This window comes from Chroicocephalus ridibundus, chromosome 15 (genome assembly GCF_963924245.1).
Source record: "Chroicocephalus ridibundus chromosome 15, bChrRid1.1, whole genome shotgun sequence".
Taxonomy (NCBI): Eukaryota; Metazoa; Chordata; class Aves; order Charadriiformes; family Laridae; genus Chroicocephalus; species Chroicocephalus ridibundus.
The window spans coordinates 97,253-114,527 of record NC_086298.1 but is presented as its reverse complement, the minus strand read 5'-3'; the positions used below and the strand labels follow the sequence as shown (position 1 = coordinate 114,527).

General features: G+C 58.8%; 1 protein-coding gene across 1 annotated transcript in view; it reads left to right on the top strand.

Moving 5' to 3' along the window:
* The window catches only part of LOC134523905 (adenylate cyclase type 10-like), a 16,712-nt gene extending 591 nt beyond the window's left edge, over positions 1-16,121 (top strand). The window contains exons 2-27 of the mRNA XM_063353418.1: positions 95-199; positions 1,086-1,124; positions 1,527-1,670; positions 2,003-2,274; positions 2,648-2,741; positions 3,048-3,136; positions 3,694-3,885; positions 3,999-4,120; positions 4,712-4,788; positions 4,879-5,068; positions 5,409-5,461; positions 6,607-6,760; positions 7,467-7,659; positions 8,196-8,282; positions 8,719-9,002; positions 9,615-9,751; positions 10,441-10,557; positions 11,595-11,849; positions 12,495-13,109; positions 13,629-13,828; positions 14,203-14,301; positions 14,460-14,632; positions 15,273-15,421; positions 15,606-15,672; positions 15,757-15,929; positions 16,114-16,121. Coding sequence (XP_063209488.1) covers positions 95-199; positions 1,086-1,124; positions 1,527-1,670; positions 2,003-2,274; positions 2,648-2,741; positions 3,048-3,136; positions 3,694-3,885; positions 3,999-4,120; positions 4,712-4,788; positions 4,879-5,068; positions 5,409-5,461; positions 6,607-6,760; positions 7,467-7,659; positions 8,196-8,282; positions 8,719-9,002; positions 9,615-9,751; positions 10,441-10,557; positions 11,595-11,849; positions 12,495-13,109; positions 13,629-13,828; positions 14,203-14,301; positions 14,460-14,632; positions 15,273-15,421; positions 15,606-15,672; positions 15,757-15,929; positions 16,114-16,121 — 4,088 coding nt within the window. The remainder of the gene's footprint in view (positions 1-94; positions 200-1,085; positions 1,125-1,526; positions 1,671-2,002; positions 2,275-2,647; positions 2,742-3,047; positions 3,137-3,693; positions 3,886-3,998; positions 4,121-4,711; positions 4,789-4,878; positions 5,069-5,408; positions 5,462-6,606; positions 6,761-7,466; positions 7,660-8,195; positions 8,283-8,718; positions 9,003-9,614; positions 9,752-10,440; positions 10,558-11,594; positions 11,850-12,494; positions 13,110-13,628; positions 13,829-14,202; positions 14,302-14,459; positions 14,633-15,272; positions 15,422-15,605; positions 15,673-15,756; positions 15,930-16,113) is intronic.
* The last annotated feature ends 1,154 nt before the right edge of the window (positions 16,122-17,275 follow it).

The following is a 17,275-nucleotide window of genomic DNA, read 5'->3' as shown; positions in this document are numbered from 1 at the left end:
CCCTACAGGCTCTCGGGCCAGACAGCGTGGAAACAGCTGCCAGGTCTTTTGGCCCACGTGGGCATTTCCTGATTTCTGGATGTCCCTGTTCCAGGTTTCACTGCGTTGACCGAGAAATTCGTGCAGAGGAGCGGCGTGGACAGAGGCACTGATGAGCTGGCGCAAACGCTCAATGAGTACCTGTGTGACATTTTGGAGGGTAAGAGCCGTGCTGCAGGACTGTGTGGCATCAGGCCGTGATGGTGGAGGGTGGAGGCAGCCTGGTCCTGCCTCCTTGGAAGGGCTGGGGCTTTCTGTGAGGAACAGCGAGCGCAGCCAGGGTCTACTGGCGGGTCAGCACCAGCACGGGTCCTTTCTGCTCCCCGCTGCGGCCGAGGAGGCACCCACTTTCTCAGCAGCCACCTCGGTGCCTCTGGCGTGAACAGCCGTCTCAGTGCTGCGTCAGGGCCCAGAGCAGGCTGAGGGCATCCAGCAAGTGCTCCAGGGTCTGGAGTGTCTGTGCTATGAGGAAAGTTTGAGAGAGCTGGGCCTGGTTTGCCTGGAGAAGAGAAGGCTTGCGGGGGGGGACCTTAGAAACGTGCCTACAACCTGAAGAGAGGGTGCAAAGAGGACAGAGCCAGGTTCTCCCCAGTGGTGCCCAGAGTGGAACAGGGGGTTCCCTCTGTGCATCAGGAAACACTTTTTGACTGTGAGGGTGACTGAGCACTGGCAGAGGTTGCCCAGGGAGCTTGTGAAGTCTCCCTCCTCAGAGCTATTCCGAAACCATCAGCCACCGTCCTGGTCAGCTGGCTCTGTGCAGCCAGGCTTGAGCAGCGGGGTTGGACCAGATGGACCCCAGAGGTCCCTTCCAGCCTCCACCTTTCTGAGGTTTGGTGGCATCTGGAGGCCCTGCCTCCCTGCCTGCTGTGCGGGTACAAGGGCTGTGACCACCGTGAGCCTGGGAGAGAGGCCGGAGCGGTGCTTTCCTGAGCTGTGCCCCACAGTGCACCCTTGCCCCGCTGCTCCCCCCAGGCAGAGGGCCTTGCTCGGTGGCTTCTGGAAGAAGGTGTCCACATGACTCTGCCTTTTCTTCCCTCTCTCCACAGAGTTCCTGATTTTTGGAGGAGACATCTTGAAGTTTGCTGGTAGGTTCTTGGGACGACGATGACCTCGGGCACTGAGCTGTAGCATTTAACTCCTGTGGTGGCCGTTTGCTCTGCACTCCTTCTCAAGAGGCTGTGCAGCGCCTTGAGCCAGCTCTTTGGCCACGCACGCACCCCTCCAGCAGTGCCCTCTCTCCAGTGCTGCAGCTGCAGAGGAGCGCTCGGGACAGGGGGTGTCACCGCTGCCAGCCGTCTGCTGCTGTGGCTGGCCCGGGATAGGAGAGGTGTCCTGGTGCCCAGGACATGGTCCTCCAGGACGATGGCCTCCCACAAGCCCATCTTCCTCCGCACGGCGGCTGGTTTCTGCTGTCTCTGCAGAACCAGACCGTAGGTCGGGGAGAGTCAGGTCTCGGCAGAGCCTTTACCTTCCCTCCCTTTCCCCAGGAGATGCTGTGCTGGTGCTGTGGAGAACACCACCCCAGGAGGTGGCCAGGACCATCAGCCTGGTGCTGCACTGTAGCCGGCAGATCCAGAAGAAGTACGGAAGGCGTGACACAGATGTGGGGCAGAAGATCCAACTGAAGATAGGTACGGGCGCTGTGCCAGACACAGCCGTGTGGCACTCTGCCATGCCACAGGGTGCTTCTGGTTTGCTGGGCTTCTGGGGCAGGCAGCTGGGGATGACGCCTGGCGCACTCAACACATTCTCAATGTCAACTCGGTTCGTCTATTTCTAGACGCCTGTTTTAGGGACTCATGTCAGCGTCTCCCCCAGGAGGAGGGAGGATGCTCTACCCTCTACCCCTCCGTAATGCCCGTCTCCCCGCTGGGCTTCAGAGGAGCTTCTGAGCAGCCGAGATGCTGGGGGCTGTAGAGTTCCAAATGTTCCCTGTGTCAGTTCTGCTTCTCCTTCTCCCCAGGGATCTCTGCAGGGACCATGAGCCTCCCGGTTTTCGGAGATGAGAGCTGGCAACACTTCTGCATTTTTGGCCCGTGCCTGGCTGAAGTTCGTGACGCCGAAGAGGTTGCGGGTGCAGGTGAAGTTGTCCTCTCGGCCACCTGCTGGGAGCTCTGTGAGCAGCACCGGCTGAGGACCAAGCATCTCGCAGGCACAAGAGCTGTGCAGGCAGGTGGATGGGATGGCCTCGAGAGCCATTCTGAGGGCCTGGGCCTGGCCATGAAGGAGGGAAGTGTCGGAAGGCTGAGGAGATGAATGTGGAGAGAGTTGTAGGTGGGAAAGCGGGCAGGCAGGGGAAGGTCTTGTCCTTCCATCTCAAGGCTAACCGTGGGCTGGGCTTTCTTGCTTTGAGGGGTCAGGAGGCGCTGGGAGGGTTTGAGCCCCAGCAGCAATGTCCTCTGTGGGCCATGGAGCTGTGGTTGCTTGGAGATGGGCATGCTTGGAGAATGGCTGTCCAGCTCCGGTGCTTCTGAGGAAGCACTGCTGTCCCATCCAGCCAGGTGGGCTACTTCTCCCCTTCTCTGGGCAGTGACGGTGGAGGGCAGGCTCTGTCCCCTGGGACTCCTGGGGAGGCCAGTGGCAGTGCTTTCATTCTGTGTGTCTTCAGGTGACGGGCATGGATCCGATGCCTTGGTCCGAATGCCAAGACGCCTTACGCAAGCTCGTACAAGACCCAGTGAGACACCGCTCAAAAAGGGAAGGTGAGTGCCCACTTCCCCTTGCTCTGTGATTGTCCCGAAAGGTGGGGCTTTGCTGCTTCAGGGGCCAGAGAGGAACCACCTCCTCCCTCTTCCCTCTGTCCGTTAGCACTCATGCTGTTGGGCCTCCCAGGGCGGCGGCTGCTGCCGCCTCCTCCTTCCAGGGGAGAGCTCTGCCCTCAGCATCTGGAGGTGGCAACATGAGCAAGCGCAGAAGACTCTTTCTCCCCCAGTTCCAGGGCCAGGCCCTGCTTTGCAACAGCTCGTAGTCCCGTCCGCCCAGCGACCACCTGCCTTTTCTCTCCTCAGGTGCCATGAGGCCTGCTCTTCTCTTGCCCAGTGACCTGAACGCCAAGGATGTGCTTAGGAAGTACATACCAGTCGCTGCTCTCGGGAAGGTACGGCAAGGCCACCACTGCTGGGGGCTGCATTTTCGGAGGGCAGAAGAAGTGGTGCCTTGCAGAGATGGAGTTCTTACGGGAACAGACCAATCAAAGAAAATGCACCCTGAGAACACAACGCAGGGACAGCACCAGTGCTGCACCATTGTCTGCGTTGTCCTCAGAGAGACATGGGTGGCAGGAGGAGGACTCCTGTCCCTCTGTCTTTTCCGTGGCTATGGTTCTGAGTGTGCTGCGGACACAACGGTGGGATAAAGGGGAGATTCCCCTGAAGTCCCTGGAGCATCCCTGAGGGTCTCCCCTCATGTCCGTACCGGTCCCCAGATGGCGTGTTAGCGGAGCAGCCTTCTCTCCTTTGTCATTTGTGTTATGACTCGGCGTCTGCCTGCCGCAGGCTGGGCGGCCTGCCCGCCCTTTTGCACCGAGAGGAGGATTTATCCCTTCCTCTGCTATTACCCGCTATCGCCAGCACGCCTGCTCTCCCTCGATACTGGTGTGGGCAGTAAGAGCCCGGGAGAGCAGGCTGGTGAAGCCGTCGTGCTCTTGTCTTCCAGCTCGATGCAGGACTGCCCATGGATCTCCTCTCTGAGCTACGGCCAGTCACCTGCATCTTTGTCCAGCTGCAGCTTGCTGCAGGTACCAGCTCGGAGCATCTCAGCACCGTCCTCAAGGAGGCCAGCAGGGTGATGCTAGAAATCCTCTCTCCTCACAAGGGCCACATCAACAAAGTCCTCCTGTGTGATAAAGTGAGTGGGGGGGAACGGTGGCCTCCCCCAGCGCCAGAGGGTGGGCAGTGAGCACGAGGGAGAGACTCCCTCTTAGGCGCTGTAGCAACATGTTCCACATCTGTCCTGGGCAGGGCTGCACGTTCCTCTGCGTGCTGGGACTCCCTGGAAACAAGCTGCCCTGCGAGAGCATTCACGCCCTGCAGAGTGCTCTGGAGATCTTCAACTCGTGCTCCACCATGCTCAAGGAAAGAGAGTGAGTGTGTGGCGGGGGTCGGCGGGGTGCATGCTGCCTGGGACGGCGCAAGGGGGCTTCCCAGAAAGAGATGTGCCTTCTAGCTTGCTCTCCCTTGTCCCTGGCAGGAAGGAGGCAGTGCCCTGAGAGGTGCAGGCAACCCCTGGGCTCAGCCCATGGCAGCCAGACGGAGTCCCTCCAAGCACACTCTGCTGGCCACCGCGCTGGAAAGAGCCCTCGTGAGGGCCAGAGGCCGCTGCGGCCAGAGGCAGGCCCTTCTGGGCCACTGCCCCATGAACAGGGATGGGGCCCAGCCACCTGATCCCAAGTGGCTGTCATCGCCAGGCGGTGACATGGCGGGCGCCTTCTTCCCTCTCTCTTTGCTCACAAGATGGCTGTGGCCCTGCACGTGCTCTGCCCCTGCCCCTTGACCCTTGCAACCTGCAGATGTTGCACCCCTGAGCTCTCCACGTCCCCGAGACCCACGCTGGCAGGGCAGCACAGCCGGTGGCCCAGGCTGGCAGCGAGGGGAGGTGTGGGAAGGGATGAAGCCAGGCGGGCAGGACTGCGCCTGGGGCGCTGCTCAAGCCCTGCTGTTTCTCTGTGTGCCAGGACAATGTCTGTGGCAGTTACCAGAGGGACGATGTTCTGCGGAGTCACTGGCCACCCGCTGAGACATGAATACACAGGTATTGGCCTGGAAGGGTGCCGCGGGGCTGGCGGCACGGGCCACACCGACGCATGCTCTCTCTCTCTAACGCGTGCTCTCTCTCTGGCAGTCCTTGGCCAGAAGGTGAACTTGGCTGCCCGGATGATGGTGCACTACCCTGGGCTGGTGTCCTGTGATGCAGTGACTTACGCCGCCTCCCGGCTGCCCGCTTCCTACTTCAAGGAGCTGCCGGAGAGAGAGATGAAAGGCCTCAGCCAGCCTGGCCCTGTCTATCAATACGTGGGGGTCACTGAGGAGAGGTGAGTGTCCTCTGAGACGGTCGGAAGCCCTGGCGTGGCAGGCTTTTTGCCCCTCTCCCCTGCTGTCTCCAGCTGCTGAGAGAGCGGGAGTGAAACCAGAGGGATGGGTAAGGTTTGTCTGTCTTGGTAGACACAACCTGGCCTTGTGGGCTCGGTCTAAATGGCTATGGGCTGTGCTTTCCCTGCTGTGCTTGCTCCACCACGTGCCCTGGGAATGCTGACCCAAGGAGTTTTCTGTCCCAGCTGCTCCGAGCAGGAAGCTTTGGGCCAGTCTGGTCCCCATGGGGGAGGGGCAGGCAGCCATCTCATTGACTTGGGTTGTCTTTTCCCCTGCTTCTAGCATCTTTGGCGTGGGTCTTACCAAGAAGAGGTCGGAGTACGTCCCCTTGCTGGGTAGGTGGAGAACGCCTTGCTCTTCTGAAGCCCAGGTTCTTCCCCTTGGTAACTTTTAGTGCCTTGCTGGGAAGGGAGAGGCTTTTACCAGGGATGGTGTTGCCTGCAGCAGCCCTAAGAAAGCGCCGCCTGTCTTGGTCTCTGCTTGCTTGATGTCTTTGGGTGGAAAACGAGGTGGGGCGCCTGCTGCTCCCTGCTGTCTTCCAGACCTGGTAGGAAGGTTGCTTTCAACTGTGGAGCTGCTCACAGCCTGGGGGCTAAACTGATCCCTGTCTTTGGGGTCAGGAAAGAGATTTCCTTCTGCCAAATCGATGGAGAGTTTTGAGGGTGGGTTCTCCTCCTTGTACTCCTCAGAGCTGCTTTCTTGGCAGCATCTGGGCGAAGACACGGCAATGTCAGGAGGCAGGGGATGCCTGTATTCACTCGGGGTCTTGCCGAATGTTTTGGGCCCTGTTGTGGGTTAACCCCGCTTGGCAGCTCAGCCCCACAGAGCCACTCGCTCCCCACAGTGGGATGGGGAAGAGAATCGGAAGGGTTAAAGTGAGAGCACTGGTGCGCTGAGATACAGACAGCTTAATAGGGAAAGCAAAAGCTGCACACACGCCCAAAGCAAAATCAGGCATTCATTCACTGCTTCCCATGGGTGGGCAGGCGTCTTGCCATTTTGAGGAAAGCAAGGTTTCATCACGTGTGACGGTGACTTGGGAAGACAAATGCCATCACTCCGAACGTCCCCCCTTCCTCCTTTCTGCCGGATTTTCTTGCTGAGCACGGCGTTGTATGGTCTGGAATAGGCCTTTGGGCAGTTGGGGTCAGCTGTGGCGGCTGTGGCGGCTGTGCCGCCTCCCAGCTTCTTGTGCACCCCCAGACTGTTGGCCAGCGGGGCAGCGTGAGCAATGGAAAAGGCCTCGACGAGGGCGAGGGGGCTGCGCTGCGGGGCAGGCAAGCAGGTGGCCCCGTGACTGCTCTGAGGAAGGCAGAGGTGCCCAAGCGTGGACGAGCAGGTGGGAAGGAGGCCTGGGTGCCGGCAGGCTGGCCGATGTGGTAGCGGGGAGGGAAGCTGCGGTGGAGGGTGCCCGCAAAAGGGACGGCTCTTTGCTTTTCAGCACGCCCCCAGCAGCTCGTTCTCTGGTTTGTCTTCGCAGGTCGGAAGCAGGAGACTGACCTCTTTGTCAGCTGCTTGAACGCCTATAGGGATTCAGGCCAAAGGAACATCCTGGCGGTTGAGGGCACGATGGGCTGTGGAAAGAGCCACTTACTTTCTGAACTGGCCTCTCTAGGCCAGGATGCTGGCCACAGGTACAGGTTTTCCACCTGTAGCTTTGGGACGCTGCCCCTGCCCATCCCCTGACAGCCGTGGAACGCTCCAGCCCCTCTGCCAGGGTACCTGGCCCTTGGACTGCAGCCTCCCGACAGAGCCTCCTGGAGACATTGCCTGGGAGCACCTGCGTGCTGCGCTCCTGCCTCTGCCTCTTTGGGGAGTTGGAGGTGGCTTCTGCAGCCACGGCCTTTCCTCCTTCACCCCTGGGTCAGGCGCAGATAGAAGGAAAGAGCCCAAGCTCAGTGCTTTTCATCCCACTCCAGACCCCAGAGACAGCAGGGCTGCCTGTCTCGGAAGCCCTGCTCGCCCTCGGCGTGTTTCCCAGGAGGAGCACGGGGGCCTGTGCTCTGGCAGGCAGACCGATAAGGTCTGGAGCCCAAAGGCAAACCCACCACTTGCTCCATTCTTGCCTCTCAGCCCCGTGAGTTCCTCTGCAGGGGGCACGTAGGGAGACCTTGGCCGGCGCTGCAGAGACACAGGCTCTGGACCCGGCTCTCCCGGTGGCTTGGCAGCAACTGCCCCTCTGTGCCCTTTCTCGTACGAGGAGGGAAAAGCTTGGCCTTCTGTGGGAAGCGCTTGGAGATGGGGGGCTGAAGAGCTCCCCGCAAAGGGCACCTCCGCCCCCCTTGTCTTAGAAGGCTGGGGCTGTGGGGAATCTCAGCGCCTTTTGCTTTTGCACCGCAGCGTGGTTGCCCTGGAACTGCTGGAGATCGACATGAGGCAGCCCTTCTCTGCCATCCGCATGCTGATGGCCAGGGCCCTGGGCCTCCAGGACTGTGAATCGCGCGGCGACAGGCAGCGCGTGCTGAAGACAAAGCTGCAAGGGACAATCGAAGAGAGCAGCTACTGCCTCCTCAATGACATTTTCTGCGTCAAGGTGAGAGCCAGAGGCCCCTGTGGACGTTGAGAAGGCCTTCTCCTGAGCTTGTCTGGGTCTGACCTTGAGTGGGCACGCTGCTGGGAGTGCCTTAGCTCCGGGATGGGCATTGCGGGGGTCACAGTGAGTATTTCCCATGCCTGGGCCCGGGGGGCTCCCTGTCTGTGGGGCTGCTGTCCCGCGCCGCACCCGCAGTGCCCGGTGCCTTGTTCGGCACCCTGGAAGTGGCACTGGAGAGAGGCTGTTCCTGACCTCGTGCCGAGGTCACCGCTGTGCGAGGGGTCTGCCCCAGCCAGCCCACGATTCCCACAGCCAGAGAACCGGCTCAGCCCAAGCCCCAGCTCTGCAGAGACCCTCAGCAGAGGGCCTTTGCTTTAGGCTCTGGGTGGAGTCCTCGCTGCAGCTCCCTGCCCCTGTGCTGGGCAGAGGTGAGGGGCTGAGGCCGTCAGAGGCGGTGGGCTCTGCGGTCTTGCGTGCTGGGTAGGTGTGCCGAGCCCCGGAGCCGTGTTTCTCCCTGACTCTGCTTTTCTGGCCAGTTTCCCATTTCGGACAACGATCGCGAGATGGATGAAACTCAAAGAAAACTGGAATTGCACTCGACTCGGCTGAAAGTGCTGGAGAAGGTGAGCATTTCTCCTTCCTTCCCCCTGGGTCAGAGAAGGAAAAACCCTGCCGTCTGCAGGCTCTGTACTACTGAGGTGTGAGTGGGCGGGAGGACTGCGCACCTGGGTCATGGCCCGTCAGAGCCCAAGAAAGCCCTCGCCCCCCCACTTCCCCCCGCAGCCCCACAAACACACCCGAGGACTTTCCTCCCGTAAAGTGTGCCCTGGAGGAGGAACAATGTCTTCTGGGTTCCCTTGCCCGAGCTCCCTCCTTCTGCAGGGCAAGCGATGTTAGGTATGACCCTCCAGTCTCAACGAGTCAGTAAGCTTCCGAGCGGGAAAGGGGCTGGGGAGAGACTTCAGAGCATCCTCTCAAGAGACGGAGGCTAAATCTCGTCCCCTGCAAGACAGCTGAGAATCCACTGGATTCCCCTCAGAGCAACCTGCTTTTTTTCAGACCCTTACAGGAGATTTTGGCATATTTGTCATCGACAATGCCCATTTCATCGACCCTGACTCCTGGTTCATCATGTCACCCATGCTCCAAACAATCTCCCTCTTCATGGTCATGAGCTTAGCCCCGGGCTACGAGATAACAGAGAGCTTCCGCAAAGCCGCAGCAGACAACGCCATGTCCCAGAAAATCACTTATCTTCATCTGGACAAGCTGAAAGCTTCAGTTGTGATGCAGAAAGTCTGCAATGACCTCGGAGTGGTCAGCATCCCCAGGGATCTGGTGAGGTAAGTTGGAGGCGGGGGAGCTCTTCCTGAGGGCCTGAACCTCTGCCGACTGTGGTAGGGAATCAGCCCCCCAGGCAAGGGAGCGCAGGGCCACTAGAAACATCCCGGATTCTAGCGAGTGCCAGGCGTGGGTGGCTTGTTATGCCTCACCCTGGTGGGTGTGCGCTGAGAGCGGGCAACTCCCGAGACACCCAGCCTGGGAGGTGTCCGCCTTGGCTGCCGCACAGGGAGGAAGGGAGGAAGAGTCCTGAGCCCAGCTGTGTCTGGGTGTGAACAGAAAAGGCCTTGGTCTGGGTGGCTGGGCTGTGGGGGAGATTCCCCGGGGCAGAGGTCCATCCTCTCCAGGCTCCTGAGGAGAAGAAAGGCAGGGCTCGCTGCTCTGCGCTTTGGGCATTGTCCGCAATTCTTTTCCCGTGGGCTTCGGCGAAGGCTGGAGGGTTCAGGGGGCACAAAAGCCCAAGGCAGTGGGAGGACGATCCCTTTCCAAAGTGAGGTGTAGCTGTGATGAAGATGCTGGCTACCCTGGTATGCCTGAGTGACTGGCCGCCCAGCTGAACTGTGTTTCACCTTACTTTCCTTGTGCTGGTCCCCGACGGGTCTGCTCCTGTGCAGGTTCCTGATCCGAACCAGCTCAGGGATCCCATATTACTGCGAGGAGCTGCTGCGCTGCCTTCGTGCCAACGACATGCTCCAGTTCTGCACCCGGAGGCAGTCTGGAAAAGCAAAGGACAACTGGGAGAGCCTGATCAGTAAGCACCTTGGCTGCGACTAGCGAGTTGCTGTGGCGTGTTCTCCACAGCAGAGTCTTGCCCCGTTGTTCCCCCATGGCTCTGGGCAGAGTCAGATCTTGGTCTGGCGGAGGTGTGGGCTCCTGTGACCCTTGCTGTTGGGACAGGCAAAGCAGGGGCAGTGAGTTCTGGTGGCTCGGAGGGACCTACATTCTTGGGGCGGGGGTTGTGGGGCTAAAACACAGGGGAAATCCTTCCGAAGCACATGTGCTTGTGGTGTTTCTTAGGCATTCCAATGGGCATGCAGTTTAACTGGGCCAAAGGCTAGCTCACTTGAGAACAAACCCCAGCTTGAGGTGAGGGACGAGCCCAGGAAACTTGAATGCCAAACCATAAATCCCCACAAGAGTGCCGGTAACGGAAGAAAACGGTGGTAATGCCATCCGAGAGAGCAATGCCAGCCAGAGTGCCGCGGCCTTGGGAAGAGCCAGGACTGAGGCCACGTCTTGCATTAGCACCAGCAGTTTCCCTGGCTGGGAACTGGTGGGAACTGTTTTGCTCTGCTTCATGACCACCACATTCAGGACAGGCACTGGACCATGTCAGGGGGGACTTGTCCCATCCCAAGTGAATCGTGAAGCGCTCGCGAGCTGTGAGTCGCTTTGCAAACTGCCTTATCGGTGCTCTCTTGCTCCGCCCAGCATCTGCAGTCGAGGCTTCATCCCTCGCAGCAACCTGGAGCTCCGACGCGGGGAATGACGGCAGGGTCTGCCTCCTCAGGCCAGGCGTGACCCTGGAGAACACCGCGCTGCCCATCCCCTTGAAAGGTAAGGAGCCGAGCGCCGCTCTGCCGGCTGGCGGCTGTGCTGGGGCTCCTTCCCGGGGCAGGGGCTGGAGGGAGGCCGGGCATCCGTGTGCTGCAGAGTCACCCTCTCAGCGTGGGGGCTCTGCTGGGAAGGCGGCTCCGGTCCCACCAGAAACAGGCCTGGGGCTGCAGGCAGCCGCTTTCCCCTCCTGTGAGCCTGCTCTCCGTCAGCAGGTAGGAGAGAAAAGGTTATCCGTGCAACACTGACATGGCTCCCTTTTCTCACCAAAACAAATACTTTGCTGGGAAAAAGCTTTGACTTGCCTCTGTCCCAACTTTGACGCAGCATCTGTGTTGCTCTTCTCTTTTTGAGTTCCCCAGCTAATGCTGGTCTCAAGGCACTTAATCCAAACCAAATCCTTCTCTTTTTTCTTCTTTTTTCTTCTTTTTTTTTGTTTTGTTTTGTTTTTTTTCTGCGGATCGGCATGGAAATCCTCCTGTAGCCAGGGGAGCTGGATGGGGGAGCTTTCAATGAGCGTCCCTCCTCTCTGGCCATAGACATTTGTTATGAACTGTGAAGAGACGTCATGCTAAAGTATTGCTGCTGTGAAGTGGCTTTGTCCAAAAAAAAAAAAAAAAAAAGAAAACCAAGAGAAAGGAATAGTGTTGTCTGGCCAAGTTAAGGCAAGCGTTGTGGGGAGCTCTGAGTCCACCTGTGATGTGGGGAAAGTTCTCTGTGTGCGCTGTTGGGCAAAAGCCTACTCCAGATCTGGTAGGGCACATCATGGGATGCGCATACCTGCTGGGTCCTGCCCTCCCCGCCCTCGGTGGGGGAGCGTTTGTTTGAGCATCTGGCTTTTCCCCAGGCCTCATGGCCTGCGGTTCCGTCAGGAGCGGAGCCAGTTTGAAGATGCCTACCCTGGGTTGCGATTGCCCAGTAGGTGCAGCCGCAAGGAGAGGAGGCCAAAGTCTACCCCATCTCATGGGTTGAAACTTTCCAGCCTCTCCAGCCTCAGCATGGGGAAGAGGCAAGAGAGACGTGTTGTTTCTTCTTGACAGAGATTGCGCTGACTCAGCTGGATCGGATGCAGCCGCTGACGCGGATGGTTGTGAAGTTTGCAGCCATCATCGGGCCGGTGTTTACCACCCAGCTCCTGTCGCACATCCTTCCCACTGGCCTCAGGACCCATATGAATTCCTCGTTGGACGAGCTGGTGAGCGACAACATCCTGAAGCGGCTGAAAAACACAGAGGTGCCAGAAGATGTGCAAGATCCTACCGAGGGGCCAGCCACCTCTTCGCAGGTGGAGAGCGGTAAGTGGTAGCGGGCAGGTGGACAAGGGAGCTCCCAGCTGTGTCCCGGCAGGGCTCCCCAGGGCATGGTGCGCTTCCCCTGCTGTGAGGGGTGGCTGGGGCTCAGGCAGGCACGGCTCTTTGCGATGGGTTGTTCAAAGACCTTATGGGTCAGTCTCAAAGCCCGCTAGCTTTGCGCTGGAGGGAGGTTCCCACCAAGTGCCGTCCCGAGTGCTGCTCGTAGCGCAGGCACGGGAGGGCGTGTGGAGCCCCTGACATCCTCTCCCAGCCACCTGATCAAAGATGCTCTCCAGGTTGCCCCGGGGCCCTCGACGGGCTTTTATTCAGCTTTGACTCCCCTGTGGCGTAGGAGGAAGCTCAGGAGGCTGGGGACTGCCTTGCCAAGAGCAGGGAGAAAGTGCTGGACGGGGCTTGCTTGGGCTGGCGGTGACATGCCCAGCTCCTGCCTGGAGCGCAGCTGAGCGCTGTGTCCGCGGGGCTGGGCTAGCGTCAGCAAGGCAAGCTGGGCCCTTTTGCCCCGTGCTGCAAGGCTCGGTGTGCAGCAGTGCTGGTTGGCTGGCAAGGATGCACGCCAAGGCATGACTCTCGTGCCCCGGCTGCGACGGCTCTGAGCTGGGGCTGATGCCGAGGCCCTTTGCCTTGCAGGTGTGCAGAGGCCCTCTCCCAGCACGAGGACCGAGGAGCAGCAGCCTGGCGTCCTGGCCTTCTGCGTCCCACTGCTGCAGAAGGCTGCGTACGAGCTGTGGCCCGAGAGGCAGCGAGTCGCCTTGCACGGCAAGTGTGCCGCCTTCCTGGAGCAGCACGCGCACAAATGCAGGAGCTGCGGCCAAGGGGAGTTTGTCGCCTTCCACCACTTCGCCGTCACCAGCAGCCAGGATGGAGGCAGCTGTCGGGACCCTGCCGACGGAGGCGACTCATGCAGCTGGGAGGCCTTGGTGCTGGCTGGAGAAGAGCTGAAGCGGGATAGGACCCACGCCACTGGGGGTACGCTGTGCACCGTGCTCCACAGCCCGGGCCCTCCAGGAGCCCAGGGGTGTATGCTGGGGATCGGCTGGGAGGAGGTCTGCCGGGGACGAGCCCAGGCGCTGAGGACAACCACCGCAGACTTTGCTCAGCATGTCGGCACCCTCGCAAGGGTCCTTGAAGCCCAGTGGGAGAGCGAGAGCAGCTCTTCCCCTGGGGCAGGCGAGGAGGTGTCTAACCCCCTGTTTTCTTTGCAGATGCCACAGAGCAGCAGGCTTTCACGGAGGAGGAAACTGGGTGAGCAGACAAGGGTTTGATTCTCTGTAAAGGCAGGGGGCTCAGGGGTCTCCAGAGGAGACCAAGGAAGCGCTGGCATTTGCCTGCCAGTTGTGACTCTAGCTTGAGGAAGAGGCTTTCCGTGGGGTGGGAGCTGGGAAGAGATGGCCACGGAGATGAGACAGTGCTTGAGGAAGCCCGTGGGCTCCTAGTGATGGTCACACTACGCTGGAGCAGGCCTTGCTTTCCAGTTCCTCGAGAGGAGCGCTACAAGATCTGCAGGGGAAAAGCCACCACAGGGAGCCGGGTGGTTTGCCTGGGGGAGGTGACAGAAAGCCCAGCTTGTCGTCTTCTCCCTGGCAACAAAGCAGCTGTAGGAGTCATGCCTGCCCGTGGGCTCGCGCTCTGCTTTGAACAAAGGGCTTTTGATGGCCTCTCTGTGGGGCAAAAGACCAGTGTAGGTGATGCCTGTGCATTCTTTGCTCTCTTCTTCCCCTGGGAACGGTGCTCTGACTAGTGTGGCGGAGCGGCTTCTGCCAGAGGGCGAACAGACAACTGAGCTGCCCGACGAGACCGACAGGCAGCACAACGGCACACACTGGTGTGAATGCCGAGCCATCGTGGAATCGGTGCTTGTGCCTTTGGCTCGCCACTACGTGGCAATGGGCGATGCCGACCGAGCCTTTTACTACCTTCTGGAGTGTGCTGCTGCCTACCTGCACGTCTCCAACAGCTACATGGTGAGTTGCCTCGCTCGCCAGTGCCCACCGTGCACGGAGTCCTCTCAGTCAGCTGGCTCTGGGCAGGACAACTTCACCGCTGCAATAGGGCATGCCTGGACGGGGCCTTGGAAGGGACATGCTGGGGTCAGAGCCTGACTTCTTCCTCCGGCTTGCCTCTTCTGTGGATGGAGACACAGGCCACCGTGCCCATAGCAGGAGGGGAATTAGCAGGGAGGGGATCTGAAGGAGCACTGGTGCCTGTGCTCTGAGCCGGCGTGACTGTGTTGGGGCGGGCATCAGCAGGGGGAGAAACGGGTCCTCTTAAGACAGAGGACGAGGCTGGCCATGGGCTCTGCATCACGCTCACCTGCTCTCTCTGTGCTTGCGCAAAGGCCCTCATGAAACTGAACGAAGCGGAGGTCCTGAGGAAGATGAAAGCCACTGCGATAGCCTGCTTTGAAGAGGCCACCTTCTTCAGCCTCAAAGGGGAGGTAAAGAGACGGGGAGGTCTGGAGGGGTGTCCTGGGGGATGGAGCTGGATGCTTTCCCCGGCTGCAGGGCATATCCCTGGCATCACAAGCCACCGGCAGACTCCGTCAGTCTCTTGGCCGACTCGAGCAGATCAGGGTGTTTCCCTTTTCCTCTGCAGGTTTGCTGGTGTATGCAACGTCTTCAGCTGGCAGAGACAATGATGAGGGAGGCTTTGAGCTTGCTCAGAAGGAACTTCCCCGAGACCTCCCCTGGCGCCTTTGTCAAGGCTCAGGTGGAAAAGTTGCCTTGTGTCGCTTACGTGAGAGCAGCCTGCCTTCTGCAGAAGGGCCGGTAAGGAGCAGAACTGAGAACCCAGGGGAGGAAGAGCCATTTCCTACCTGGTCCCAGACCTGCCTGGGCTTGAGGCCACACGTGACCTGACGCACGGCCCTTACAGGACTGAGGGGTTAAGGAGCGATGTGCGGGTGGAATGGGGAACGACAGAGCCCCACACTCCCTCCCCCCTGCACGCTCCTTCCCCCCTGGGTAAAAAGCAGCTCGCAGCCGGGGGCTGTGCCTGCCAGCACGCGTCGACTGCGGCAGGGCCTTGGTGGTGGCTGGGGACAGAGAGCTGTAAACAGGGAGTAGAGGCTGACGAGGGGCAGGTCTCTGGAGGCAGGACCAGGAGACGGGGAAGGAGCAGTGGGTGGGGGTGAGGTGTGAGAGCGAGGAAGCTCAGAGGGCGATAACCCTTTTCTTGCCGGTTCCCAGCTTTGCTTGGGCCCCCGGGCGCTGTAGCGCCAACGCGCCCTCTCGAGCGGTCAGCTTCCTCTGGCGGCACTGCTTTGTTTGCCCCCTTCCTCTCCATCAGCTCCCTTTCCTCCCAGGAGGTGCGACTGGCTTGTCCGCCGCCCTGCTTTCCCCCAGCCCTGGCTGATTTAGCGCTGTACAGTGAGAGCCTCTGGGCCTAGCAGTTTCTCTCGTGCGGCAGGATGAAGAGGCTGGCCTGGCTGCTGCAGCAGAGCTGCTGCCTTTCCTTACTGGAGCGCCTCTTCAGCCTGGAGGGCACTTCCAGCGGATGGAGGTTCTCCCGCCTGGCAGCGCGCATGAAGGCCAACACGGACAGGGCGTTGGACTCCTGTTGGACAGCAGAACTCCCACCACGCACAGACTTAGGACACAGACAGATGCCAGCACAGACGCAGACACAGGTACAATTGGGCACACAGGCACCGTACAGAGACCTTCACAGACGCCGGCACCAATACAGGCAGGGACACCCGTACTGATACCATCAGAGATACCACCGCCCATTCCGTTGCAGGTGCAGATGCCGTTGTAGAGGCCGTGGCAGACACAGATACCGCTGCAGACGCCCTTGCAGAAACCAGGTAGTCTTTCAGATGCAACTGCAGATGGAGATGCCATGGGAGAGACAGATGCCACACCAGATACCCTTGCGTGCGCCACTGCAGATGTAGACAAAACCGGAGTGCAGAGAGCATTGCAGATGCCCTTGCAGACAGAGGGAGCGTTGCTGATGCAGGTACCATTTCAGAGGAAGGCATCTTTGGGGATGCCGGTGCGGATGCAGATAAAATTGAAGATGGAAACGCAGATGGAGACCACGTTGCAGGTGCTGTTGCAGGTGCAGTTAGCGTGGCAGATGCAGATATCATAGACTGGTTTGGGTTGGAAGGGACCTTGGAGCGTCATCCCTTGGCTTTTCACGAGCAAGCCTGATAACATCCCCCTCCCGCAACAAGCCTAGTTTAAAGCTTGGTCAGTGAACCCCGCTGGCTCATGAGCGAATACCCTCTTCCCCCTTGCAGAAAGATGAACCCCATCCAACGCCAGCAAGCCTGGTGCCGTGTAGACCATCCCATTGTTCAAAAAACCCAAAGTTGTTGCAGTGACACCAGCCACGGAGCCATGTGTTGACAGACTGAGCACGTCTGCTTCTTTCAGAGTCACTGCCTATAACTGGGAGAAGGGAAGAAAAGATAACCTGCACCCCAGGTTCCCTTATTAACCTTCCCAAGGCCCTGAAGTCTCTTTTGATTACCTTTGGGCTACGTCTTGCCACCTCATCGCCACCCACATGAAAGAGCGTGGGTGTTTTATATTTTCGCAATAGGGTTATCATCCACTAAGCCTAGGTCATCTGTAATGAATTTGTAACAAATTATTTGCTAGCAAATGATGTTTCAAACCAGAATTTCAATTTAGAAATTTTTTTCTTAAACAGGGACCATTCAGGACAACTCTACCGACTTCTTCTGTCACCAGAGCTGTATATTTGTTTTCCAAATAAAACGGTTCTTATGAAAACTCAGGAGTTCTGTTCTCCGCCATACAACTCTGCAATGACCAAGTCAAGTGGTATCGCCAGAGCGTTTCAATCTACTAGACTTCAGGAGACATTGATTAGCATTTGTAAAGCAACTTGACAGTGTTTTGGAGGGCTACAAAAGTAGAATTTGTAATGGCATGTTGCAATTCCTTCTCTGTTGGATGGAGGAGTCAATATTAGTACAGTTAGCCACTTCCCATCCCAAGCAGTTTTGAAAGAATCCAGCGTGTTTTGAAAGAATCCAGCGTATTCTGAAATAATCGGGGAAGGAAGGCACTGTTTCAAGCCTCTTCTGTCAAGGTACATTGGTACTGAAGTTCAAGAATAAGCACACATATTATGTGAGTTATCTCTGAAATAAGTCCGTTCACTGACAGAGAGCCGCCACCGTTTCTATTGTAATTTCACCAAAGACACCAAAGAGTAAGACATTTGTCAGTGTCAGGCACAATTTGCCTTTGGTGAAGCCGTGTTGGCTGTCACCAATCACCTCCCTATTTCCCATGTGCCTTAGTAGCGTTTCCAGGAGGATCTGCTCCATGACCTTGCCAGGCACGGAGGTGAGACTGACCGGCCTGTAGTTCCCTGGGTCTTCCTTTCTTCCCTTTTTGAAAATGGGCGTTCTGTTTCCCCTTTTCCAA